General features: G+C 38.1%; 3 protein-coding genes and 1 long non-coding RNA gene across 7 annotated transcripts in view; 2 read left to right on the top strand and 2 right to left on the bottom strand.

The window, feature by feature from the left end:
- Positions 1 to 4,235, top strand: part of tcf7 (transcription factor 7) — a 90,872-nt gene extending 86,637 nt beyond the window's left edge. For all 4 annotated transcript variants that reach the window (XM_088088216.1, XM_088088215.1, XM_088088214.1 and 1 more), the window contains one exon: positions 1,418 to 4,235. In XM_088088216.1, the coding sequence (XP_087944342.1) occupies positions 1,418 to 1,808 (391 nt within the window). In that variant the 3' untranslated portion in view covers positions 1,809 to 4,235. The remainder of the gene's footprint in view (positions 1 to 1,417) is intronic.
- A 120-nt stretch (positions 4,236 to 4,355) lies between these two features.
- Positions 4,356 to 10,641, bottom strand: skp1 (S-phase kinase-associated protein 1). Its single transcript, XM_042499731.2, has 6 exons — positions 10,482 to 10,641; positions 9,657 to 9,756; positions 9,410 to 9,483; positions 8,172 to 8,315; positions 5,237 to 5,377; positions 4,356 to 5,071 (listed from the first exon to the last, which is right to left on the bottom strand). The coding sequence occupies exons 2-6, from the start codon at positions 9,751 to 9,753 to the stop codon at positions 5,036 to 5,038; spliced, it is 492 nt and encodes a 163-aa protein (XP_042355665.1). The 5' UTR covers positions 9,754 to 9,756; positions 10,482 to 10,641; the 3' UTR covers positions 4,356 to 5,035.
- On the top strand, positions 8,222 to 18,165 carry LOC121952875 (uncharacterized). Its single transcript, XR_006106467.2, has 3 exons — positions 8,222 to 8,353; positions 16,183 to 16,321; positions 17,502 to 18,165. It is a non-coding gene; the product is annotated as an uncharacterized LOC121952875 (long non-coding RNA).
- Positions 13,381 to 24,931, bottom strand: ppp2cab (protein phosphatase 2 catalytic subunit alpha b). The gene is made up of 7 exons (XM_042499730.2): positions 24,594 to 24,931; positions 15,695 to 15,904; positions 15,421 to 15,594; positions 15,137 to 15,226; positions 14,780 to 14,941; positions 14,358 to 14,476; positions 13,381 to 14,179 (listed from the first exon to the last, which is right to left on the bottom strand). The coding sequence occupies exons 1-7, from the start codon at positions 24,693 to 24,695 to the stop codon at positions 14,107 to 14,109; spliced, it is 930 nt and encodes a 309-aa protein (XP_042355664.1). The 5' UTR covers positions 24,696 to 24,931; the 3' UTR covers positions 13,381 to 14,106.
- Between the last annotated feature and the right edge of the window lie 698 nt (positions 24,932 to 25,629).

The following is a 25,629-nucleotide window of genomic DNA, read 5'->3' as shown; positions in this document are numbered from 1 at the left end:
AATAAATTAACGATTGAGCTGCTTTGATTTCAGAGTCCTGGTAAACTGGGACTCTTGACTGGAACAGAGCCATCGTTCGTGTCGTTAATAACACCTGTGCTTTTAGTACTTTAACAGCCTGTCTGTGTCTGGTGTGAAAACAATGTTCTGTGCCTCCTCAGGCTTGTTGTGTTTTCAAATTTGACCAAATTGACAAAAAATAAAACTTAAGACATTTCCTGAATATTTTACTTTTATTTTAGTTAGTTTTTTAGGTCTATGTCAGTTAGTTTTCATTTGTTTTAAGTTTTTATTTTTATTTCAGCTGGGTAAAAAAAAAAATTTCACGCCTAGTTTTACTATAATAACCTTGTTGTGTACAGATCAAGCGACCACGATACATGTTAACTAGTGACTTTTAGAGGTGTTGATGGGTGTAACTGAACTTCGGACAGAGGCGAGCTTTTCCTCCCTGCTTCCAGTCTGTAAGCTAAGCGAAGCACCTCCTGGCTCTAGTTCCTCAACACAAATCTAGCACAGATGTGAGAACATTATCGATTTTTTTCTTCTGATTTGTGTCAAGAAAGCCAAAAAGCGCATTTCCCAAATTTTGAAATGTTCCTTTTACCCTTTGAACCCTTAGCAAATTGACCAGATTTTTTTTCAAAAACATTAGAAGAAAGCAATGAGCAACAAAGGAAGAAATGACCCAAAATTAAAAAAAAAAAAAAACCAATAAAAATAGAAAGTAAAAAAGGAAATCACCTGAAAATGTGTTTCAAATAAATACACAAATCAAAAGAAAGAAAAAAAAAAGGATATGACCTGGGAAAAGTGCTTAACATTTATGATAATTAATGATAATGAATTCATTATTCATAATATAATTATGATTCTAGTACAGTTTTCCCTTGCTTCTCTGAAGTTTCCCCTAGATATTTTTTGTTTTTTTCTTGCAATTTGTGGAACATTTCGTACCAAGTTGATCTTTGCCTTTTTTCACAGTGTTTTTTTTTTTTAATGAAGCCATTTTGCTCTGAAAGCAGCAAAAGAAAAGTGATGTAACTCCAGGTTTCAAAGGGTTAAAGGAATACTTCATACTTAACCATAAATTGACACCAATATTACAGTTTTTCCGATAACAGACTGACATAGAAAACCAATAATTTGACACAGCAATATTTTCAAAAACCAAGTTCTTTTATATCTAGAAAATAATTCCAGAAATGTATTTTCCTAAAATGGATTTGTGATGTTTTGGACATCAACTCTTCATTTACAGATGCACATAGAGTGACACTAATACTTTTCGTTGTTCATTATGATCATGTGTGTCCCTGTTCATTGACGTCAGTGTGAATGATGCATCTTCATTAAAGCCTGCTGACGTTTACCATCCACACTTTATTCACAGATAACTCTCTCTGACTGTCCCTAGGAGGAAAAAGAAGTGCATTCGCTACCTTCAAGGAGGAGGCTGCCCCAGCCCAACTTCTTCAGATTTAAGTGCTATAGACTCTCCCCCCTCCCCTTCCCCCACCCGCCACCTCCGCCTGTACCAGCACCAGCTCCCCATCCCGGGCTGCTCCCCACCACCCACCTCTCCATCAACACACCTCCCCTTGTCTCCGCAGACACACACTCACGCACACACACGCTTACCCCTGCAGCAGTCTGCCAGCAAGCGCGGTGACATCCGTCCGCCTGCGACCAAACACACCCACACACACCTGGAACTGACCGGCAAGCAGACACACAGCTCAACGACGGCACTGTCGGCCGCCAAGGCCGCAGGACTTTCTCTCAAAGTGCTAACGGAGTCTCAGTGATCGCTCTGCTCTGCTCACATCCCCGTTCACCTCAGCTTCCTCCAGAGCCATGAAGATCCCCTTCCTCCACTGCATTCATCCTCACATTTATCTCAATCCCTGTGGGCCTTTTGTTTGGTTAAAATAAGAGTGACTGAGGGTGACAGCCAGCATTTGCCCCAGAGTTAGATAGTAGCTTTGTCTCAGTTCAGAGGCTGGATCCTCCACAGTCTGCGTTTCCAAACAGAGTCCATCATCAAAATGTCAGCCTCCATCACATGCTCAAATCCTTAATCAAGCCTTCGGGCAAACCTTGGTAACCTGAAAGTCTGGAAATATTTGATAGATATGTAGGTCAGGTGGTTACCAATCACTGATGAATTGTTACCAGCCTGGACATTTTAATAAAAGAAGGCAATGAGCAACAAAAGAAGAAATGACCCAAAAATTTGCAAGTAATTGTAAAAAAAAAAAAAAAAAAAAAAAAGTACAAGGAAATAACTTGAAAATTTGAAAAAAAAAAAAATCAAATAAAAAGATTTTTTTTAAATAATTTAGAAAAATGAAAATGGCCAGGAAAAAGACATTTTCCCCTAACTTTAAAATAATTTCCTGAATCTACTAATTTCTTGCAATTTCTGGAACATTTCTCTCAAAATTGCTAATTACATGTTTCCCATGTTTCTGATAGAAATTGCACCAATTTGCTCAGGGTTCAAAGGTTTAAATACTTGTGAAAGGTGTTTGAAAGCAGCACAAGTAAAGTGATGCCGCTCCAGGTTTCAAAGGGTGAATCATACTGTAAGTTTGGTGATCATTAAGAGCATGAATTTAGATTTTTTTTTTTTAAGAAGTTGACAAGGAACACCCAAACGATCTTCACACCAAACATTTTGACTGAGCAGGAAAAGCACAGGTGAAAGTGATAACGTTAACGGTGGCTCAGTCATTAATTCCAGCGTCCGCAATGTGAGGGCCTCACCAAAGTGGATTGCAGCTATCATTAATGTCATAAATACACCTGTGCGTTTCCTACTTTGCTTGAAAATATCCTGAAAAAAGAGCCATGTAGCAGAGTCTGTGGCCTCTGACTGGTCCCGATGGATCCAGCTCCTGAACTGGTGACTGAACCCTGCCAGTTGAACAGAGGCAGACCTGTGCTGAAAGCAGAATTAATCTGCTGCAGTTTATCTTAACTAAAGCAATACGTTTTTTTTTCCTTTAGGGCGGTTCTGCTCTCCCAAAGCTCCCAACCCCCACACTATGTGCTCATTTTTAAAGCTGACCCTTTGCTTTGACCTCTATGACAATCACAACCACAATTAATTGTAATGAGCTTTTTGGTCAACTAACCACATCAACGCGTTCACAGTTTCCTTCAAATTTAAGGGTTTACATATCATCCTATGAGCTATCACTCAGACCAAACCTGAGGGGAGGAGAGACCAACAAACAGCCAGCCTGACCAGCAGAACCTCAGCTCGAAAGAGAGGGACAGAATCACTTTTTTAGCTGCCAGTTTGTGAACCGTTTGACTTCAGTTTCATTCCATTTCCACACATTTCCACAGCGACCTGTGCAGTCAGAGAACTGCTGGTTAAAAAAAAGTCTCATACATGACAGAGTATCACCAACTGCAAGTTACATTTTTTCTTTTCAGCACTTTCAGTCTCTCACTATAGCCGCTGTTACATTTTTGTTCTGTTTTCTCCAAATGTTGGGGGTATTTTTAATGACTTTTTTATGATTTTTAAGGTCAGATGTGTTGCTGGCGGGGAAACCCTCAGAGAAAGACGAGAGCGTTTTTTATTTTTTTCTCTCCTGGCTGTTTTCCTTTGACTGAACATTTTGCAGCTCCGTAAACTTATGAGACCAAATGGGTACTGTTATATTGCATTGTGTTGTAAAGTTTTATAAATGTTGGAACTCCCTATTCTAATGAAACTTTTATATGTTTTTATGTAAAAAAAAAGAAAAAAAGGAATAACTGAAAAAAAATGTTCTTTTAGTTTCTACCATTTCTAAAAGCAATGCATTTTGTGTTCGTCCTCTTGTGCAGAATTTTACTTTTTTTGTTTCGGTCAAGTGTTACTGCAGCAGCGTTCAAACGATATCTTGTGTTCTCAATCTGTGCATGATCCAACTTCAATGTAACAAAAATAGATTTCGACTTTAAAAAGGCTTTAATTTACCATTTTGCTTGCAGCTTCAAACTCAGTTTACAAAGCTGTGGAGCAAAAAAAAAAAAACCTGTAAACTGAGCTTTTGTACAGCAAAACTGTTTTCCTCCAGCAGAGGGAGCTCTTGTGCTAGAAATAGCTTGTTTTATTTTGAGGATGTTCACGTCAGTAGTGGGAACACCTCCAAGATGTCTTTTGTATTTTTTACCCCTCAAACGCCTCTGATGTATTACTTGTCTTTATTTGATGTATTAAAGTGTTTTGAATATCTTGTTCGTATCTACTGTTGTTAAAACACAAGGATATTTCAAGAACAATCATTTCAGGGAGACAAAAGCCCTGCAGCACCCAGTACCTTCAAAACAAAAAATGACCAGACCACACCTGCTTTTATTTTTTTTATGTGTTTTATTTACTCCTTCAATAAATGTTTCATCATCCCAAAACCCAGCATCAGAGCATTATCTGAGAAAAGTTTCCAATTCAAAACAACATGAATTAGGAATGAGTTACTCGATGCTGTGCAACAACACACAAGTACTTCCGAGTCCAGAGCAACTTAAGCAACAAAACATCTTTTCCACCTAAAACTTTCTTTTCAACAGCCTGTCAACAGATGCATTTACAGAGCAAAAAATAAAATATTCACCCCTTCATCTCCATTGTCAAAAAACCCATTTTATTTAATCAATTAACCTAAAAGAAAACATGTCCAGTAAAAAAGACAACCATAGCGATTAATAATAGGGAAACGTCCTCTAATCTTTAAGGGTACAAAGCCATGAAACCAGGACTATTTACTTTATGTGGATACGCAATGTGTATGTGTGTGTTTGTGTGTGTGTATGGAAACAGAAAAGAGCTTCTTTGTTTTAAATTAATGACAACACACAGGCAAGTTAAAATAGTCATGCTATCAGTATACAGAAATTGAGGAGGAGGGGGGCTGGGGATGGTGTGGGTCTAAATATACTAAATGTAAATATTGACAAGTATGAACAACGCCAGTGCAACCAGTTAGCAGGGACAATTCCTTTTCAGTGTGGTAGTGTTGGCAGGATTTCCCCTTTACTTCTCTTCACACCACTGGTTCTCTTTGCGTACCTGTGGACGAGACAGAGGAGGGACACAGGCTGAGTTTCCAAAAATACACAGAAGATACAAAAAATAATGTGTCATTTCGAGTATCTTGAGCGAACTATTAATTTCTTAAAATGTATTCAAGACCCTTTTGCTTCCTAACAGACTGATGATGGATGGAATAGCTACCTGGGCTTCCTCTTCCTCTGTAAAATCATTTTTGATGTTGAAAGTCTTCCTGATCTCCTCCGGGGTTTTGCCTTTAATCATGTTGGCCACCGTCTTGCAGGTGACATCTAACAGGCCTTTGATGTCCAAATAGTTGGCGGCCTAAAAAGGAAACACAACAGTGACACGAAGATTAGCGGGGAGGGTGGCAGTGAGGGGAAAAAAAGCTACAAGGATGGACTGACACCTTTAGCATTTCAATAAAAATATCAACACTTAAACAGTCAGCCTGATGTTATGATGTTATGCAAAGTGAAATACAATGCTTTTCAATGTATGCAATAATCATTCATTGTGCAAAATAAGAAAAACACTGAAACTTAAGGTTGATGTTTTGTACATTTTCACTTTGTCAATTAAAAAATAATCTGTTTGTGATATTGGACGTCACACTGGAGACGCTGTAATGAGTTATTTTGCACGCCGTGTGCATCACGTGCCACCAGAGGTCAGTGTGGTGCATCAGGCAGCTGAGATGACCGCGAGAGCAACAGAAGAGCGAGAGTTTATTTTCACATCTAACCCCGTGAATTTAGGGATTATTCCGACCAAACCTGAGTGGCTGAATGACACAACAGTGCCGTAACTAACTAAACGACGAACAAGACTGACCAAGACGGTTTGGGTGAGTTTTGTTTTGTTTGTGTGGAGTTTGAAGTATGTTTTAAATTGTGTTAACAAGCCAATTAAACTAACGTCTTCGTCCGGTAAAAGAGAGAAACATGAATTCACAATGTGTATAGCTGTCTTTCTCTGTTAAATAAGATAAACACGTGTAAGAATACTACCTTTTGTTTACATCTCGTGACTGTACCGTGTATTGAGGAGACTAAAAATGACAAGACAGCCTTCAGAAGGTAGCAAACTCGCCAGCGCAGCACACTGATACCGTAATATACCGTGTAGGTGTATTACGGTATCAGCTTCAAATTGTTATTAAAAAAACGAGGCTATACAATGAAACCCAACGACTTCTCTTTTCGTGGTTAGCAACTTTGAACAGCAAAACGACTGTTGTAAACATTAAAAACAGGCCATTTACACAGACGACATTTTTACATCACGGTAGGAAACGCGCAGGTGTAAATAATGAAATTAATGAGGGCTGAATTCCATTTAGCTGCTCTGAGTTCAGGGTCTTATTATTTTTCATGCTTGTTCGCTCACTCTCGGTGGGAATACAACCAAGCCATCATTAGTGTCATTCAGGGTTTATTCAACTTTAGGCAAGCTAGATTTTTAATGTTAATTTGGAATGAAGTTTAAGACTAATTTTAAATTAACCAAAATTAAAGACAGATAATATTATTTTGTCCAAATGTTTATTGTAACATAAAAAGTTAAAAAGTTAAATTATCTATGTAAAACATTGAAAAATATTAAAATAAAAATTGAGTGAACACATGAAAGACGATGAACATATTATATTGTTATAGAAGTATATTTGGTTTACTACCAGAAGTGGGGCATATCTGGCTTTTCCGGACGTTTTTCTTTGCAGTTATTTGTTTCTCACTCTGCAGGTGAAATTCCACTGCTTGGATTCCCATCATGACAATTTGAAGAAGAGGAATTTAGGAAATTATTAACAAAAAAAAAAAAAAAATAGATGTTACCAATTACTTTGAGATTTTACAATACAACGACCAAAAATGTAAAATAAATGTTTGGGCAAAATTATTCTTAACTCTATTTTTAAAATGTTGTTTTTTGGTTCAAGCTTTTTTTTTTTTTTAACATTATTTATTTTTTCAGTTTTTATTACTGTAAAATCTTTTTTAAATTTTATCCCATGTGTCATTAAAAATGTCTTTAAAAGTATTAAATTTAACTTGCCTTAAGTTTTAGGTACCCTGTGCAAAAATACAGCAGTTTATATCACCAAGAGGCAGGATTTTATGACTGTTTCCCCTCCATCTACGGTCTTATGATTATTGTAATATTGATTTCAACCATACCTCAGTGCCCTACTTCTGAGTCAGGTTTTATTTTAAAGCCATCAGCTCACAAAATAAACTGAGATAACTAAACAAATCAACTCCACTTCTGCTCTGTTCCAGTAAACTTAAATCCCTTAATACCTGTTCAACTTCACATAGACCATTTGTCGGTGACGTATGAAAATGAATGCAAATTCGTTTTCATACGGCGCAGGAGCAACCACTGAGCTACTCTGTCACTTTATCCTTTTCAGCATCAACTAGCTTTGTGCATATAAACACACTAAGGGGGGCAAATCAGCTCAAGTGACAGACTCTCCCAATTTATGTTTCACTTCCTGGAAGCCCACAGCTTGTCCAACACATATTTCATCACTGCCAGCATCAGCTTAGGTTACCTTTCACGTGCTCTGCCTGGTTTGCCTTCACATGCTGCCCAGAGAGAATCCATTTGAGTCCCTGTGTTTTTTCTCCTCATAACTGTCCTATCAAATCCCTACAGCAGCAAACCACCAATCTTCCAGCTGTTGCTAAGCAACTTTTGTATCTCTGTTCACCAAATGAAAACGCTCAGCACTCTGCCACAGCAGTGAATGAAAGGGAGCATCGCAAAAGAAGCAAACATATTCATTTCTACGTGTAGATGTCAAAAAGAGACACCAAAACAAAATACTATATCTGCAATGACAAAAAAAATGTGTCAAAGTAAAGTTCTTTAGAAATTAAATGACAGAATACCAAATGATTTTCAGGAGTGTCACATGAGTTACTGACTGTAAGTGTGTGTTGTGGGGCTAAAAAATATTTTACATTAAAATTGTGCGTCCTCACTTCCCATCTAAGGCAAAAACATAAAAAAGTTGGTGGGGTTTGGTGAGTAATGGTAGTAAGTAAGATTAAGCCACCATCCAAAGAATAAATGTAATGCATTTAAATATAATGTAACCTGTATTTACCAGAATTAGTTCAAACAAGGTGCCTTGGTCCACTTTGAGGAACTCCTGGTCCCATACAGGAATGTCATCTGTCCTCTTCTCCTTGTTCTCATCGTCCTCAGGAGGAGGGGGATCATCTTTGTGATGAGTGCACCACTGAATCACCTGAAGGGAAACAACACATACTTCTCATGTTAACCAAGGTAATGCACTACAGTACTCATAACTATTTAAATATGCAGGGCATTGCTCAACACTGCACTTCAAACTGGAGCATGGGTGTTTAAACACCACACCACAATTGTTGTGCTCCATTTCTCTCATGAAAATGATCACTAATCCAGTTCATCTACAACTGAGTTATGACTAAAAGGATCTTGGAACATTTTTGTTAGACATAATTGCAGCTCTAAAGCACAAGCATGAACTTGTAGAGGAGGGAAATGGCAACAGGGTGCTCCCACAGATTTCATTAGTTGACTGGCAACATTTTAACAAGGACAAAAAGTGAACAAATGGGCTGCGCTTCATGGGTGTGACGGATGAACAGTAAATATGTGGTTATCATCTTAACAGCATGTGAATTACACTCAGTTGACTTTTTTTTTGGGGGGGGGTCCACCTAACTGAAATCAAAGTAACTTTAATACAACATATTATTAAAACTAAAATGTGTTTGATATTTTATCCACATCATTTGTATTAATGAGGGTAGTTAACAAATATTAAAAAACACGTTTTCTTAAAACACATAATTCAACAACATAACAGTCTTCTTCTGTCTCCAAAATGAGTTCAATTAACATCTAAAACAGTTTTAAAAAATAAACTGGCAACTGAGTAAACAATATATAGGCCACACATTTTAGTGTAGTAAGCAGCATAAAGATAAAACTTAAAAACACAGATGGCAATCTAACCTATACTTGTTTGCTGAGCAGAGAAAAACACCCAACTTAAGTTGAAAGATTTAAGGAGACCACGTTTCATCAAACATGGCAATTGACAATATTAATTATTGTGACATTATTAACAACATAAAAACTGTCAACCCATTCAATGTGCATGAGACCAATTCCAATCTTAACATATCTTCCTAGGAAAACAAAGTGAAAATCTGTCTCACAACACATAAGAAACCTTGAAAAATACCACACAAACTTGCTGAACATTGACCATCAATAAACACTGTGTGTGTGTGTGTGTGTGTGTGTGTGTGTGTGTGTGTGTGTGTGTGTGTGTGTGTGTGTGTTCTGTACCTTCTTGAGGATGGCAGCGTTTACATTAGGGAGAGGAACAGGGTCATCATCTCCTTCATCATCCATTCCCAAATCTGTCAAAGAATTGATGAATGTCATACACCAGTCTGTAATATCTCTACAAAATATGATTTTTCAGTAATAAAAAAACAGACCTTTATAAGATGCAAAGGGAAAAAAACATCATACAAAACTGGTCGTTGACTGACACTATGGACTCCAAAGTAAAGTGATGATTTAGTTATACCTTCTAACATGGTCTTGATGGTGACAGACTGTTTGGCTATCTCCACATCCACCTCGAAGATTTCCCCATCAGAGCTCTGTAATTTTATCGTGGGCATTATCTGTAGAGTAGAACAGAAAGATGATTAAACACATTAGAATGGTAGCTACATGAATAATCCCGTTTATCTGTACAAAAATTGATTAGCCAACAAAGTAAAGCTCTAACAGCTGACACCTCTTTGAATGTCTGGTCACTGCTAACGTTGCGGATAGCTAAGCTAATATTGACGTGATGGCTAGTTAACAACAGGTCTGATAACCCGCTTTATTAGTGAGTATCTAGTTAACGGTAGACCTGGTACATATATAAACACATTGTAGTATTACCTGAGCTGTTATTAGCGTGATCAACTTAAACGTTATGGCGCTCCCTCCAACGATCATCTAGCTAGCCACCTGTAACAGGCTAAATGACGGTAAATGCTAACCAAACACTTAGCTTGCTGTTAGTTTCCTTTATTAATAGACTGAAAAGATTGTCGTTAATGTACAAAATACCAGGTCCTCGTGTCAAACGCTAACTACAATACCCACCCGGGGTGTTTTATGAACCAAAATCTCCAGTGTTTGTTAAAATATCCAGCTAATCAGGCAGCTAGCATTACCATGCACAATGCTAGCATCGTAGCTTTCGCTAGCGCCTTGCTATGTCAACGAGGCCTCATAACAACCACATCGAGGCTATTCAAACAAAGATGTAAACAAAATGTAAAGATCGACTTGACCTCAATTTCCAAAGGTGAACGAAACGCGAAAATACATCTCGCTTTACGAAGCCACGTACCGTAAATGTTTTTAACTCGGATCCAGAGGTGAAATTCCTCTGTAGTCAACAGCAGGGCCTGACAGACGCGGAGGCACCGACAGCGGCTGGAAGTCTCTGGATCGACCTGGTAAGCCGCCCGGAGACCGACGATCGCTTTGTCAGATACAGGAGGAGAAAGAGGGGGTGGCCGCATGCAGCCCGCTTTTCCTGTTTATCTAATCCCGTTTTAAATTTTTATTGATATCAACACACTAAATTATCGTGAGATGTATGTGATCTTTAGTGGGCATGATACATCTTCACACCATTTGTATTTTTTATGACATTTTGGATAGATAATCAAATTTGAAATGTTTATATGGGAGGTTGCTTATCACTACACACATTATATCTATATCTTAATGAGAACGAAAATATGTTTTCAATATATTTTACCACATTCAGCTACATTAATTTAGTTGAACTGATTCGAGTGAAATGCATTATGCAGAGCCTGCTGTAAATTACAATTCCCAGTTATTTGGATAATTTCGGCATACTTTAAATTAACCCTTTCAAACCTGATGAAATTGGCTTAATTTCTTTCTAAAACGTGGGAGTAATGAGCAACATTAGAAGAAATGACCCCAAAATTAGCTACAAAATAGTAAAAAGTTTAATAAAATTATCTGAAAATGAATTTTTAAATTAATTAAAAATAGAAAAAAGTTTTTTTTAAAAAACAACATGAAAATAAACTGGGAAAAGTGCTGTAAAATTTGTGGAATATTTCTTACCAAGTTACTTATTGCCTTTTTCCCCATATTTCTGAAAGAAATCAAACCAATTTGCTCAGAGTTCAAAGGTTAAAATACTTGTGAAAGCATCTGAAAGCAGCACAAGCAAAGTGATGTTGCTCCAGGTTTCAAAGGATTAATGTAACCTTGTGCAGTATTAACTTACTTTTAGAAATTTGGAAAACAGTTATGCCGAAGCAGTGTCAACATCGTGGGGGACTAAATCTGCCAGGTCCCCCATCCAGGAAAAAAATTAAAAATTGAAAACTGATTTCCTGATTTCACTAGTATACTGTAATACTAGAACCGGTAGTAATAATTGTGGCTATTTGTTAGTTTTATTTATGATTATGATTGCATTTGCTAATTATTATTTTAGACAGGACTGTGCGGTTGTAGCAAGCAGCTTTAATATATTTCATTTCAAGCATATCTGAATCTTGGAGGAATGAGTCCCCTCAATATAAATTATAATTACAGCCTTGGAAAAATATGCCTTATGTATTTGGGCACAATGTGTCATTATATTATAACCGATTCTGCGATGTATTAAGGGACTGTTAGTTATTTATAAGCGGGAGGGGGGTGATGCAAAACAGGGGAGGCACAGATCATTTTTTGCCACTGGGGACATTGTTATGTTTTTCAATTTGGCATTTGGGAGGGACAATCAACTTAAAGTTTATATATATATATATATATATATATATATATATATATACATTTTTTTAAAACAAAAAACAGAACCATAAAACCCGTAAGTGGATTTTAAAGACATTTTTTCTTAAAAAAAAATTATAATAAAAAAAAACATTATTTATCATAGTCAGGAACTCTTTAATATAGTTATTTCTGGTGAAGGGAGGGTCATGCCTTTTCCCCTAGTCATTCAGGGAGGCTCAAGGAAAATTATCTGTAACTCCAGGGAGGCCCATGAAAAAAAAACAAAAGAAAGTCACACCCCAGTCAACCTCTACCAGAAGTACAGTCCACAAAAAGGTGGATTTAGTGTTAAATTATTCTCTAAGCTACCATGGGGTGGCGCCTTCACCTTACCACAGATCCTTTTGAGCTGATTGTATGGTGCCTGCATGTGCCCATCGAAGTGTCCCAAAATGAAAGCCTTAGGTTTGAGTGCATCACGTATTTCTAAATGTTGCGTCACATTGATATTTTTTAATGGAAATATTATATAAAAATGTTAAAAGTGGGTGACATAGCTGTCATTTAGTTTACAATGTCAGGCAACACAGACCTTGAACTGCAGTGTCAGAATTATATTGTAATTATATTTTAATTTATATTTAATAATGTGTGTATGACAGCATGAAACAATTGGAAAACACATTCAGTATAGTGGTTGAATAAAATGTCAATCATATAAATTCTGCCATGAAAATTCTGACTTAAGTGTTTTGGGATTTTTTTTATTTGTGTTTCACTCATTATAATATTTATGATAGCACTTAAAAGCCACTGTTCCAAGGTTTAGACTACAAAATCCTATAGTCTAGGCCTTTAATAATTAGCCTTAACAGTAAACAGTTTCCCCCCGTTATAGGGTCTAAGGACAGAGGGATGTCGTATGCTGTAAAGCCCTCTGAGGTAAATTATGATTTGTGATAACGGGTTTTGTGAATAAAACTGACTTGACTTATATCAGATAAAAATGCTACTTATGTGGTGTTGAGGCTCATAATTGTGGTCATGTAGACAATGCTTCCTTTCTGGCAAGATGCAACATAGTGGCAAATGTTGGCTTTGTTGTGTGGGACATACATATCTGCGTCTCTTGATAAAATTTCTTAATCAAAGACCCTTTTGGATATTTACCAAGATGTCCTGATAAACTATGTATCAGTGAAACAGTTCTGTTACCATTACAGTAACACTCTGCCAGAGAAAGAGGTTCACCATCAGTGTGTGCAACCCCTGAACTAATTCCTCTGCTTTCGCACTGCCAGCCAACCTGCAGCCCAGATGGCTGACCTGTTCACTGGTTGGTAACCTGGCTGACTTCCAGGTGGTTCACTTCAAAATTAATCATAAGCCAGACCATAACACCAGTTGCCATTTTATTCAGGGCAATATTTTTTGGTATAATAAAATAGAGAAAAAAGAAAGAAAACAGCACATTCACATCAAGGAGCCACCTTTGTCTTTATTATTCAAATGGTTTGGTTAACAGACTCTGCAGTTCAGAGGGAGTCGGTGAGTTGACGTGGATGAACACTCCATCATCTGTCGATCATATACACCAAGCTGTGTGACTGCATAGGGTTTTCCTTACAAGTTCAACAGGACAAAAGAAACCTTGTGTAAAACTTGCCTGATGGGGGCTTTATTTTTAATTTTTTAAAAATCAAAAAAGGAAAGAAAAAAAATATCTGTAGTGTGAAATAAAATTTCATCTTTTGACATATGTTACATTTGTTTAGATTTACAAAAGTGCAAACAGATCATGTTCAGGTCTCCTAAATATAAGCCATGGCATGTGGGGTTCAAACAGTCGCATCTGAAGTAGCAAATTTGTCGACTTGGACCTCGGTGCCATGAGTCCAGCCACACCAGGTTCAGGATGAGGAACTTAAACATCACTGTTGTTTTACATATTGGGGGAGATTTTCAATACAAGTCTTCAGCAATGAATATTGTAATGATTATGGCACACACCTTTTGGTCCATTCATAGACACACAGACATTGTTTTTGCTAAATGCTTAAATAGGTCTTTGTGTGGATATACAATGTGCACTGCTGTGTAGCCCTCCCCCCAGTCTCCCACCCTCCCTTTCCTCATTCACGTTGGTATCTGTTGAAGGTCGTACATCATGGCAATACTGGACCTGGCTGTACAAAGGTCAGAATTTACAGGAAGTAATCTGGGGTGCGGCGAGTGACGTGAGGCTCCCCTCTGCGAGGCGCGGGATCGAACTGCAAGCTGGTTGGGGAAAAAAAAAAAAAAGAAAGAAAAATTGTTTAGAATGATGCACGTATACACATCGTTTGTTTTTGCAAAGCCTGGAGCAGTTTTACAGATATTAAAGGTTAAAATCTGTTTTAGGGATCCACAGAATTACATGCTTCAGCTCCTATTCTCACTTTTTTGTTATACTTACAATGAGTATTTGAGGGTGTCGTCGAGTTCCATGATAGCTGCCTGGTTGCCGCAGCGGTAGCAGTAGTTGGGAGCACTAAATATTGTCACCACATTCCTTTCATGGCACCAGTTGTAACCCTGGGGGAAGCAGATGCATTATTAACTGGAGATGTATAATTCAGGGAAAAGTGCTACTGTAATGCAAATCTACTCTTTTTGAACTCAGTGTGATATGGCTTGTGTGTGAGAGAACTATCGTTTTCTGTAGCCGTGGTGTTAGGTGGTTATTTAGTTCAGTTTTTGTTTCACATTTCTTGAATGAATAAACACCTCAAAAGTGGGCATTTCTTAACTGTAGCTGGGAGGTGTATGTGCTGTAACAGCCACAGTCCTGAATTATACTTAAATGCATATTTGCCTGGTAAAATGACAGACACGCACCTCCATAACCAGCTGGTGGGCACGGGAGACCAGAGTGAGGCGGTTGGCGTGGTTGAAAGTCTCAGAGATGTCCTGGCCGAAAGTGTAGCCAGCACCTCGTGGGGAGATTCCCCAGCCGCCACGGTCATCGGGGTCTGACCACAGCAGGTCACACATGGGACCCTGTGGACGTCAAATAAAGAGTGAGAGGAGCTCGTTAGCAACATATCACAGACACAGTCCTGCTACCGATTACCTGAACAATAACCTATCACGTACAACTGCAAATACACTGGTTTATGGTTTATTTTTAATGTTCCCAGCCATGAAGCATCTCATAACTTTGGTGTTACACACACATTGAAGTATCATCTTTACCTCATGTGGCACTTCCTGTAAACGATCCAGTGCTCTGATGTGATCCAAAGTATCTATGGACGGTGACAGGCCTCCATGAAGGCAGAAAATCTGGAAGGATAGGAGTAAATTTTCAGAAATCCCATCAGCTTCTGTATCATCAAATCAACATTTTCCAAACTCGTAGTTTTATAGGTTTCATTCTACAATGCAACATTTTAGTTTGTCACAGCATGAAGTCCTTTTCAGCAGTTCCTTAGTGCATATTTATCGTATCTGTGAAACCAAGCCATGCGTGTTCTCACCTGAGAGTCTACCAAGGCAGTGAGAGGGAGATAATCGAACAGGTCTGTGAAGTACTTCCAAACGTTGGCATTACCATATTTCCTTAGGCACTCGTCGTAGAAGCCGTAAACTTGTGTGATCTGTCTGCTCTCATGGTTTCCTCTGAGAATTGTGATGCGCTCCCGGAAGCGTACCTGAAAGACGAGCAAAAAAACAAGGCTGTAAGATAATATTTTCCTAAAACACACAACTAAAATATAGTTCAAATGTGTGCGGGTCTTTGAAATGACTTACCTTAAGTGCTACTAATAAAGTGACAGTTTCTACAGAGTAGTAGCCTCTGTCTACGTAGTCTCCCATGAACAAATAGTTTGTATCTGGAGATTTCCCTCCGATCTTGAACAGCTCCATGAGGTCGTGGAACTGGCCATGCACGTCACCACACACTGTCACCGGACATCTCACCTCCTGGACATTTGACTCTTTGGTCAGGATCTCTTTTGCCTGCAGAAAAAAAATAAACACACATTTAACTTCATAAAGTTAAAAAAAAATGATTAAAAAAAATAGCAGAAAGTGTGAAATACAAAAACTGCAGATTAGGCAAAAACCTGGAAGAGCTTAAAATGCAAAATCAAACAAGTCAGTTTTCCACAATTTATGCATTGTGTGCTGTCTTACTGTGTTTGAAATGCAGGAGAATCCATGTGATCCTCCACTGTAATCACATGTTCTGTACACTGTAATTTTCTGCAATTCTTTGTTCTCCATCTTTATTTCAGGAACAATTTCCTGCCAACTTCTCTGCACAATTTCCACATCAGCCTCCAGTGGGTTCTGCATGAAGATGCTACACAGTGATTACAACACATCCCCCAACATCTCCACCATAATCTCTCCAAGGAAATAAGCCCCTACTCTGTGAGTATATATATATGTGTGTGTGTGTGTGTGTGCCTGGTTTCCTGTGGGCCTGCCTTGCAGCACTTGGAAACACAGCTCTGCAGCCCTCAACATTTCCTAAAATCAATTAGAGTGATGCTCCAAAAGCCAAGAACAGAGTGGAAAACGGCCACTAGTGTCTGTGGATGAAACACTTGGTTTCCTCAAATGATTTGTTAGAGGGGACTCAGTTACAGCTCAGAGGGCTATGGCAACATAACAGTCAGCCACTAGAAGTCTAAAAGTGGAATCGTCAAAAATGTGTTCTCTTGGACACACTTCATTCTACCCAGAATTCATCACAGCGTAGACTGAAACCTTGCTGCGCCATTGTATGACTCAGTACGTTGCGTACAGCTATTTTTAAGAGGAAACACTTGGTCACTGTTATCTGCTGATTCAGTGCATACAGAAGAAAGATTTCACTTGCAGGTCAGCTGGTACATCTGTTGGCATCATCTGGCTTCATTTAAGCAACCACCTCTGTGCGCCTCATGACAGTAGTCCTTATTTAAGTATGAAATTGTAGAGTAAGCTTATGGGAGTTTTGACAACACGATAAAATTATTTTAAAAAGTGCATATTTCTGTCTTTAATTTTTAAAAAGATGAGCAAGCATTCTGTAAATCATTTTCACTAAGCAGGTGCCTTGTGATTAAGCAGCCTATACCGGGACTTTCCCCATTTAAAAAACTAAAAATAATGAGAAAGCTTTAAACAACACCAATACTAAATCTGGAGACCCACAACAAGGCCTATTCCTGGAGTCAATCTAGCTCGGCAGGCTGGTCTGACTAAGGGGTCAGTCAGCTGCATGAGCTCTTTAAAGGAGCTTTAAAGCCAACAAATCCTCAGCCTGAGTGAGAAATGGTCTGAGCTGAATAACTACCAGACATGTCTGACGCACTAAGCTGAATGAGAGATATCGGGCAAGAAAAGAGAGTGAGGCATCTGCAAAATCAAAGCAAAGTGGACAAAGAAACAGTTTGGGGAGGGGATATCTGCTTCCGATTAAATGCCTTTTTTTTTTATCTGTGGCACATTCAGAGCAGCCTCCCATCTTTTTATACTGTTCCCTTTAAACAACAAATGCAACCACGGTGAGATAAAGAGAGAATTGACATTGACACACAGTGCTGAAGTTGGCCTGTCATCCCAGCAGATGGGAGAGAGAGAGAGACAGAGCCAGAGTGACCAGGACGGGAATGCAGTGCTGCACAATGCTGACCTATATTACACCCACAAACACGGCCTCCACGTGCCCATACTACCATGTGGCAGGAGGCATTTCAATGACTGGGCTGCAGATGACAGATTGACCGGGGCATCTGACTTAAAGCTAAACGCCTGTGTTAAAGTGGAACAGGAAAATATTTTTGTCCTCTTTTCCTCCTGATTACTTTGAGTGAGACAAGGTGAAATTTTTTTGCATTACTAAGTTGGCTGGGTCGCCACGTCTTTGATCCTCCTTACTAAACATCTTTTAGTTAACAGTGTTAAATTTAAAAAGTACAACTAGGCATGCACAATACTGGATTTTTGCCGATATCAAATATACCAATAGATAACAACTCATTTGGCCAATAACCGATGATATGTTGTTATTGTGAACTGCTTCCTGGGAGAACATACTAAGGAGACCCTTGATTTAAATAAAAGTATAACTAGACGATATCCTTAAGTGCTATTCCCTCTATCCATAATTCACAAAGACATCCACTACTAATTTGCTCTGCCAGAGCATAACACAATAAATGGCCTACAGCCTACTGAAACCTTACACTGATCTGTCACTGACGCATCAGATATCACCTCTGTCCTAAATTGGCTCAGCTGATTATAACTTGGTTAAATGTGCACTTTGTGTGAAGCCAGAGCACTGACAACTTGGTGTGTCAGCAGATGCAAGTCATACCGTCTCCCTGTATGCTGCATTGGAGTACTGACTCGATTTCTTTGTTGTCGTCTGCTAAAGGTTGCATCAGACACTGCAGAGAAAGTGGGCCAGTGTTTTAATCTTTTTGTATACTCTTGTTTGCCCTCTCAAGAGTCTTTTAATCTTTAGTCAAAATCTTGCAGTTGTAAAAGGACCTCATTATCTGCCGTTATAGCTGGTTGTAGTAGTGGTTACAAATTGTTTATTCTAAACAATTCCACTTCAGTCTGCAGTTGAAGTGACATACCAATTTAAAGGTATACTTTGATGGAAAAGCTGACTGTTATCATGCCGTGTACATTTGCTTTTCTACGGCTTTGGGGAAAAAAAACTCAACCAGACGGAGAATTTTCCCTTTATTTTAGTTATTTTCAAAAGGCAGACTTTTTAAACATCCTTCCATTTAAAAAGTGGTTTCAAGTCTTAATTATTGTGATAAAACATTTGTTCAATCAAAACTAAACCTTGTTTTCAATCTTTTCAGGGTCATTCTGACTTATAACAATAATCATAATAATTCTGTAATACCATGATACCATGGAACTGTGACTCTACTGCAATTGTCAGCAATCAGTCACCTCACTTAAAAAAATATTGAGTATCCTTTTACCCATTAAAAAACATGGCAACAAAAATATGACAAAAAAACTCCAAACCTCGAACAGGATTAAGTTGTATTTGATCAAATATTACATAAAACTGGAGAAAGTAAACTAATTCGATGCAACCTGCAGCTTATGCTACAAGGATAATATTTTCGTTACTCCCCAAATTTAAATTGGATTTAGCGATAATCTCAGAAATTTATATGTGAGAGTCCTGTTTATCCACGAGACGACCTGTCACAGTTTGCAGGGTGGATGCCAATCCAGTTGTGAATGAAATGGATGACGGCAAAGGTTACGTAAGCACCTCTTCCAAAGTACAGACCACACCTGTAGCAGAAATGCCACAGACGGGCTGCAGGGAGGGAACCTTAGCCGAGATTACAGCTATGCCAAAGACGTCAGACACCACCACACAGTCAACAAACTGCTTAGCCGAGTGCTGAGAAGTGAAGTCAGCATTTTAACGTCTGCCGCAATATAATCCCATTAAAGTGAGTTAAACGCGGCCAAAGGTTCTCCTGGAGACATAAAGCTTGACGACTGGGCACAACCACAAACAATGACCTCACTCGCAACGTTTTAATGGTAGTTAAAAGTTAAGCATCTTCCTGACAACAGCACTATAATCAGTGTGGAAATCAGCACCAGCAGCAGCCAAATGATGGCAGAGTGTGTCTGTTTTCTAATGACAGTTTGTGAATTTTGCTGAGATGCATTTAAAAAGCTATGTCAACATCAGTCAGTCTCTTTAGTTGGAGTGTGTTCACAGGAATCACTGTATTGCGTGTTTTTGATATCCTTTTGTACTGTTTTCATCACTATTGGATTTATTCTTTGCTTAATAGGCAGGCGATACAAATATATTTACTATATCAGGCGTTTTTGTAGAAAAACAACCCATCATGTGAAACAGTCTGTCTCACTGACTCATTTTTCTGAGTAAAATCGTGACCTCAGTTGGCAAACACAGCTGTTTTTGCCGCCCTGACAAGCTGCATCAAACTGGTTTCAACATAGAACGAGGTCATACAGAAGACCTGAGCTCCGGGAAGTGGAGCAACCATGGCCACATGACTGTATAATTACATCATTCTGCAAACTCAAGATGATGTCATATGGTATTAATGTTTGAAGCAAAACCAGAACTCAGCATCTTACCATCTTTAATAATCAAATTTCCTTTTTACGCTGTTGTACTGTTGATGTTTTTTGCACCATTTACTGCTTTACATAAAATCTCTTGTGTGTAAAGCATGTTATCTTCACTAGAAGATAATTCACCTACCTCAAGACAACTGAGCTGCATATAGCTTAAATGGTTAGCAAACAGTGCTTTATAAAGAAACAAGTAAAGAACAGTAATGTCTTAATGGTTAAGCAACTCTAAAAGGTTTATTTTTGAACGGAGGGAAAGAAAGGTCATGAATAGGATACGTCTCTGACTGAGATATGCATTTAATTAAATTTACTCTGTGTAGTTGACAGGAACATAAAACCAATTTCCAGTGAGCAGAGCATTGTCTGCACTCACTTAATTTAAAAGTGCTAACTACATTAAGCACAATTAAATGATCAATCAGATGCCATCACTACTCTGGAAACAAACACATCTAGAGCCTCAAGATGGTGGAAATAATACTGCAATGCTGAAAGCTTAAAAATCTGCATTGAGTATAATAATAATAATAATAATAATAAAGATTAAGATTGTAAGTGTTCCCTCCACTAGACACCAAACAGAAACTCTGATGTGTTCAGCCGTTTTTATGAGAATGCAGGAATGAAAAAAGTAAGAGATTACACAGCACATCACATTCCTCCACACCCCCATACATCCCAAAACAGAGACGGCCGCTCTCTGAGTCACAATGAACAGTGTTATCCTGAGTCACACACTCTGATCCCCTTAGCAACAATGGATTTGATAGTGTTAGTGATGCAACTCAAAATCAATCATATCCTCTGTTATTTTTAAATCAGGGAGGAGGTTGTGTGGGTGCGTTTGCTGAATATATTAACAAAAGTCAAGGAGAGGTGGATGGATAGGTGCAGATAGATGGTAGTTTGGAGCAACTGAGCGCATATGCACTGTGACAATGATAAAGCCTCAGGGTGAGGAAACTGTAGGTTTCCTTTTTCCTCTCAACTACCTTTTTGGGAAGCTTTGCTGCATTTGGGAGGAAACAGTGAAGAGAAAGAACAACATTATTTGTGCAGTTCCTGCTACTACATGTTCATGGTCAATCATTTTTCAGCTGGGCCTACAAATCATTCAATCTGATCCAAATCCGCAAGACAGACAAATGCAGCAACATGTCAAAGGATATCAACTGAAAAAAAGCCTATGGGGTCAAATGAAAACTGACAGTTTCCACCACAAGGCACAACAATTATCTATATATGTATATCTTTATACGCTTCCTACATTGACTAGAAGATGGCACAACATACATCTTGGGCCCTCAACCCAAACTGTAAGACACAAGGCATTTTAAACAACTGGAAGTGACCATATCAAAGACAAGAAGAAAAGAAAGCAAATGCTGGGATTAACTTAAATATAGCTGCCATTAACCTCCAGCGCACAGCGCTCCAAACATGGTAGTAAGTAGAGTTTTTAAGGCCTTTTACGAGCAGCGAGGGATAGAGCTGTACTAAAGAATGAGAACAAATTCCACAAATTTAAAAAACATCTTTCCAAATTTAGCTTCTGGTCAGAGGGGTTAAGCTTAACAACATATTTGATATTAAAAAAAAAAAAAAATACCTGGATATCAGAAACATTTAGTGATCCAAACCATCACAAACTGACATTTCTTTTCATGAAATCATAAATCTACAGATAGATAAAAAGATAGCACATAGAAGCAAAAAAAAAATGGTTTTGATAAATGACAACCAACAACTTATTATATAACTTATTTTGATAAAACAAGATTTTGCTGTTTAGCCCAGACACCTAAAGCTGGAGATCAGCAGGTGGTCTGAGCAGAAAGGATGTTGAGGAGAGATTGGGGTTAAGCTCCAGCTCAGACCAAAGCAGTCACCAGCCAAATCAGGAGCAGAGCAAAATCACGTGTGGAACATGAAAACATTGTACATGTTTTGGCCTTTATTGTTTGTTTTTATGAATTACAAGGTAGCAGTTAAAATAAGGTCAAAGTTCTGGCAAAAACTAGTGAAGTGACCAAAAGGTCAAAGCCACACTAAGATGACAACACCTCTGTGACCTCAAAGATGAGTGTCCGAGGGAAGGTCTCATCACCAAAAGAGTGGCTGTTTGGTCAGCCACGTCATTTTTAGTCTCCACGTAATTTGCCTACACTAACATCTATGTTTCCCTGTATAGATCACACGTGAAACAATGTCCACCAACCACCACTTCCATACACTATATGCATTATAATATGCATGGATAACGAGTCCACAAACAAGAGCTAAAGATTAACATGGTTTAGGTGTTAGAGTTCATACTCACATGACACATTTTACCACTTAAGTCATATAATGTCATGTTTGAGTTTAAAAATTGACATTTTGTAGCCTGGTAAACATGAAGTCTCACTACTTATTTACTAGAGACATATAGGGGTGGAGGACACAAATCAATACAGTATAGTATTTCCATACTTTTGTGTGCCAATACTGTATCAATACACTGATGCCAAGAATAGTAATTTTTTGAATATAAATAAGAAATACTCCAACTAGAAATTACACTCTTGTTAAACTACTAGAATAATTACTCAATTGTTTTTTTTCAAGTCCACTTGATACATTTGCTGCAATAATAAACAACTGAAGTGAGATGAACAGACTGAGAACTTGATTTTATTAGATAGAAAATATGCTGACAAAGTTTTCCTTTGGCAACATAATTTGTAGTTGAAAGACAGTAATTAATCACAGTATAATGTATCATTGTATCACAACACTCTGCATATCGCAGTACATTTAAAATCTCAAAATATTGTATCGTGACTCAAGTATCGTGATAATGTCATATTGTGGGGCCTCTTACACAGTACTCCAGGAATGAATCCTAAAAACCCAGAAATGAGTTAGAATTTCAGCACCTCGGCTTCCCTCGTCTTGAAGTCAACGTGTATTTGGATGGGTTTTTGGTTAGATGTCTGAAATAAGGCCTGCGGCTGACACAAGCTGAAGAGACTTTCATATTTTTTTTGACGACATGAAATACATCAGTTAAAACCCTACTTGTGAACTTTGAAGCTTTTGTGTTTTTAAAAAGGCAGTTGCTAAAAAGTGGCTAAATGAGACTACAGAGCGTCACCACACCGAGCTGAACGCTGCCGTAATTTGATGGCAATGTTAAATCACGTGACCGCGGTGTGGAGTGTTTATAGCCTAACATTAGCTTTTTACTTCTGGCAACTGCATTAAGGCTTCAAAAATCCCAAAAGTGGATGATTGTCTTGCTGAACAAATCATATACATATGGTTTGACAGCTGATTTTCTACAGTAATTCAAAATCTAATGGAGAAATCCCTTTCGCTTTTAGCCAAGGGAACCAGGGCGACGCTAACTTCCGTGTCGGCCAACAGAAAGACCGGCAGGAGTAACAAGTTAAATGCAAACTTCTTCACTACCTGAAAAAAAAGCAGAGTGACTGTGTGGCACACATGCGGAGAGGATGGTAAACCAACTTTGTCTTAGTTCAGCTCATGTTGCTTACTGTACATGAAGTGTTTTAAAGGATTTAATGTGCATTAAGATGAAGTCTGTCATTAGGGTCGACCAATATTGGTTTCTCAGGGCCAATACAGACACTGATTATTAATAGTCAAAGACACTGCTACTTGATATTTGAAACCAATACACATTTACACTAAAACTGAAAATCTTTGTCAATATTTAGAATTTGGAATATAACAAACTCCAGCACAAAGCTTGGACAAATGTTAAATCAAAACTTAGCATATACAGCAAGTTCCCAGCAACTTTTAACAGTCAAGTTTAAATGTAAATAAAAACAAATCAATAAAAATAGCTTTCTAAGGTTTTACAAGGTTGAGGTTCCTCCCATGCTGACACTTTCTTTGCACTTTTCAATTAATTTTATCACCAATCATTAAAATAATATGCCGATACAGATAATCGGTAAAATGCCAAATATCTGCCCAGGCCGATAATCTGTCGACCTCTACTCTTTAAAGATAGAAAGGCTCAAAATATAGATTTTACAAGTGTTTGTTTGATACCACAACTCAGCTACCTTTCTTTATTCTACTTAGTACCAGCTTACGCACTGATAACATGAGCCATAATGTGCAGTAATGAAGCAGTCACTTAAAAACTTGGCGTAAACTTTTACGGCCACAGCTAGCTGGCTAAAAGAGATGCTACAGGTCACAGTGACAGTGTGAATGAGGGGGGCTGTAAATGTGGTATGTGACTTGAATCCACAGTACAACTGACACCTTCATTGCGAGTAAACCTATAAGTTAGCGACAACATGTCCTTGTAATTCATTATTTCTCATATATGACAACAGGCAATGATTTTAACGTCCAGAACAAAACGACTTATAATGACTGTCAAATTGAAGCGTAGTTGAAATGTACACTATAGACGCCATTTTAAGAATGTCTGGAAGGCGTCGGTAAGGAGAGAGAAGACAGTAAATTGGGGTTAAGAGAGGGGATTTTTCTTTTTTAAAAAAATAAAAAATAAAATAAATCTCACCTTTTCACATAGTGTCTTCACTTGTCCCTCCGACAGCTGCTTGCACTCGTTTAGCTGCTCGATCCACTGATCGAGTTCTTTCGTAAACACCTTTTCGTCCATTTCTGTGTATTTTCGGGGTCGCCGCTGATCTTCTGCCGCTGTGTTATCGTTAGCTACTTTCGGTTAGGAGACGGTTCCTCCTCCAGATGTTGTCGTCTTTTCCGGAGCTGACAAAAGTGGCCACGGAAGGTGCTAGCTGCTCCCCTGCGAGAAGACGCATGTACCTCTGGCAGCCAGATCGCTATGATTTGACTGAATTGAAACTGAAGAGAGGGAGGGAGAGACGTCAGTTGGTGATCCACCCTGGAAATATGTTCAAGTTGAGCTCTCCGCAATAAAACACTGCAATTCCGGTTGTGGCCTTCAAAATAAAAGTACGGAGAACACGTGGCGCGCAAAACACTTGCATTGGTTGCTTTTGTCTTTTTACTGTTATTTGATTAGATGCAGCAGTTGACTATTTTAGTCAATGTACTGAAGAACCGTACTTTAGTACAGTTTTTTAAGGTACTTGTTCTTTGAGTAATGTCATCCCATGCTATTCAGAATCAGAATTAGCTTTATCGGTCAAATATGTGCACTTTACATGCTTTGCATTTTGCTTCACACTTATGCACTGCAGCACCTCTTTAAAATGTTGTATTTTCCTTAATTTTGCATCCTATATTTTGCTTTATTTTTATTAATATAACTCAATGGGTTTTATATATGTTCAACGTTCTGATGCAATGTATTATGTGCATTATATTTTTATCCTTATTTTTTATTTTACTTTTGTTAGAATTATCAAGTGGGTTTTATCCATGTGATGATGCATTCTATGTACTCTATTCAGATCTTATCTTATTTTCACACGCTGGTTTTTTCATGTCTTTATGTCTTCTATGTCTTTTCCTCTGACTCACTTGATGCATGTAATTTGTTTGTTGTAAAGCCGGTTGGGCTGTATTTCTTGTATGAAAGGTGCTATACAAATAAAGTTTATAATAATAAT

Source organism: Plectropomus leopardus, chromosome 15 (genome assembly GCF_026936395.1).
Source record: "Plectropomus leopardus strain MGB_pleo_1.0 chromosome 15, ASM2693639v1, whole genome shotgun sequence".
NCBI lineage: Eukaryota > Metazoa > Chordata > Actinopteri > Perciformes > Serranidae > Plectropomus > Plectropomus leopardus.
This window is presented reverse-complemented; position numbering and strand designations above follow the sequence as displayed.

Coding starts and splice junctions, on each gene's coding strand:
- skp1 (XM_042499731.2), bottom strand. CDS start 9,753: ATGCCCACGATAAAATTACAGAGCTCTGATGGGGAAATCTTCGAGGTG. Junction 8,316..9,409: donor ACGCTGCCATCCTCAAGAAG/GTACAGAACACA, acceptor GTTTCCCTTCAG/GTGATTCAGTGGTGCACTCA. Junction 5,378..8,171: donor CCTTGTTTGAACTAATTCTG/GTAAATACAGGT, acceptor TTTCCTTTTTAG/GCCGCCAACTATTTGGACAT.
- ppp2cab (XM_042499730.2), bottom strand. CDS start 24,695: ATGGACGAAAAGGTGTTTACGAAAGAACTCGATCAGTGGATCGAGCAG. Junction 14,942..15,136: donor TACAGGAAGTGCCACATGAG/GTAAAGATGATA, acceptor TGACGTCCACAG/GGTCCCATGTGTGACCTGCT. Junction 14,180..14,357: donor GACACCCTCAAATACTCATT/GTAAGTATAACA, acceptor TTCCCCAACCAG/CTTGCAGTTCGATCCCGCGC.